The 2,402-nt window shown below is 35.0% G+C and overlaps 1 protein-coding gene across 1 annotated transcript; it reads left to right on the plus strand.

Annotated features, from left to right (window-relative positions):
- Positions 1-332: 332 nt before the first annotated feature.
- Positions 333-1,268, plus strand: LOC145017974 (uncharacterized). Its single transcript, XM_078975916.1, has one exon. The coding sequence runs from the start codon at positions 381-383 to the stop codon at positions 1,053-1,055; it is 675 nt and encodes a 224-aa protein (XP_078832042.1). The 5' UTR covers positions 333-380; the 3' UTR covers positions 1,056-1,268.
- Positions 1,269-2,402: the final 1,134 nt, after the last annotated feature.

The raw sequence follows: 2,402 nt of genomic DNA on the forward strand, positions 1-2,402 counted from the left end.
TCTTATGGCTCATATAAAAGTAATAAGATAAAAGCAACAAGACTATGAGTAGCAAGAATAAGGAGAACTATATTTTATTTGTACAAAAAGAATATATGAATTTACGTAAAAAATAATTAACTATTAACGAACATTGACCATTTATACAGTTGACTATATAATTGACTATTGAAATATTTATGTAATTGACTCGTAAAATATTTTACATAAATAACTATTACTTATATATTTTACATTAAGATACGTTTGAAATTAAATGTTGTTGTTTTGTAAATAAATAAGTAAAATTATTACGCCATAAACCCATGAATAGCATGTTGCGATGTCTTCCATATCAGAATCACTTCCCTCTGATGAACTAGAGAAAAAATCCAGGACAAATGGCAAGAGCTCCGAAAGCACTGCAATTTAAGATGAAGCAAGAAGGTACCACCGCCAACAATGGCGGTGGCGAGTCATCCTTCCGGGTGTTATACTACGGGGATGCATCAGCTGGATCTGTGCCCTTCATGTGGGAATCACACCCAGGTACCCCTAAACACCCAACCACTGATGATCAATCCTCTCTCCCCCCTCTCGCTCCGCCACCTGCTCTCCGATACAACTCCTCCGCTTCCCTCCGCAGCCTTTTACTTGCTTCGGATTCCAAAAAAACCTATCTGCCGGCACCACCATCTTTGTCGACGTCTGAATTATCTTCCATATCTTACGGTGATTCCTCAAAGCCATCCACTTCTCTCCGCAGCCTTTTTCTCGCTTCTGGTTCCCAAAAAGCTCACGGGACGGCGGCCCCTCCATTGTACTCTTCTCTTTCGCATTCGTTGCCTTCAACTCCGATGAGTAAAGGGAGACGCAAGACGGAGTTACGGCAGAAGAAAGCGACGATGAAGTTAGACATGAGTGAGGATAGTGTTGAGAAGCACGTGGGTGGCGATGGTTCACCGACGTTGATGATGTGCTTTGGTGGCGGTTTAATGAAGATTTATAGGAAGAAGAAAGTGACGGGTGCAGTAATGTCGATCGGAAGTCATGGTAAGACACAGAAAGTAAATTGATTAACAGCGTCTTTGGAGTCAGATTTGCGTTGTTCATATTTGTTTTGTTTTGTTTTTGGTTAAAAAAATATTTGTAAATTTTCGGTTGTTTAGCATTATGGAGGATAAACAAAAACGATATAGCATTTAAGGACTTCGATCACTGACTAACCAGTAACCACAAATGTGGTTGACTGGCAATGTGGTGAGATATGAACATGTTTGTTTTCTATATATCACTCTACTTCTCTTTATATTTAATTAATTATTTTTTTCCTTTTTTATTTAAATAATTAAAAAATAAAAAGGATATACTGATGTATAGCGTATACCACCTAATCCTCATACTTTTCTTCGTCTTTATTTTCTTATTAATATGAAATAATGATAAGTATTTTAAATTATTATGAATTGTATAAAAATATAACACTTATTACTATTTTATATGGATAAAAATATAAATGAAAAGAACATTTAAAAACATATTTAATTTTGATAAGGACAATATTAACAAGAACAACCCCAAGCAACACTATATATATATATATATATATATATATATATATATATATATATATATATATATATATATATATATATATATATATATATATATATATATATATATATATATGAGTTAGGTTTAAATGTTTTCAACAAATATTGTGTGCCTAAATGTACCAATGAGAATTCAAAAATAATAAATAATTAAATAAATCAATAAAGGGTATTTTGGACCTTTTGTACTTTTAATTAAGGAAATCATTTAATTGAAATCCTACAATTATGGAAATAAAGTAAATATATTTGACCTAATCCTTCACCTTCGTTTCCTGGAACATCACCACTACAGAGAAGAAATTCAACAACTTCCCACCGCCGATTGCAGCCCTTCCTTGCGATCGATTAAGAGTCATCGGCCATTTTCTGAATGTTTGTGTGTTTCTTTCTTCTCCGATTAACTGAGGATCGAAGTCTTTCCCTCATTGCGTTAATGTTGTTCGATAGAAGGAGCAGCCGTCGCTGCCACTTGACGGCAACACTGCTGCCTCCGTTCCATTCCTTTCCACGATTGGTGGCTGACGGAGACAGAGATAATGAACCAAGGGAAGCCTGCCGGAGATTAGATCTCCCTTCCTTGCGACCTGTTCAATACAACCCTAAATCACGTCTACATTCTTCATCTTCAATTGTCGGCTACGGCTATATCTCCCTGGTGATTTTTGACGACATCCGCTCCATCTTCGATCGAATCTGATCTCCATCTCCAAAAAAATTCGATTAAGAATTAACACATCAACAGTAAGTCTATTCTTCTATGTAAAAACCGAAATTAATTCAGAAAATATGTTTTTGTTATAAATTCTT

This window comes from Lactuca saligna, chromosome 9, assembly GCF_052625555.1.
Source record: "Lactuca saligna cultivar CGN05327 chromosome 9, ASM5262555v1, whole genome shotgun sequence".
In the NCBI taxonomy this organism is placed as follows: Eukaryota; Viridiplantae; Streptophyta; class Magnoliopsida; order Asterales; family Asteraceae; genus Lactuca; species Lactuca saligna.

Coding starts and splice junctions, on each gene's coding strand:
- LOC145017974 (XM_078975916.1), top strand. CDS start 381: ATGGCAAGAGCTCCGAAAGCACTGCAATTTAAGATGAAGCAAGAAGGT.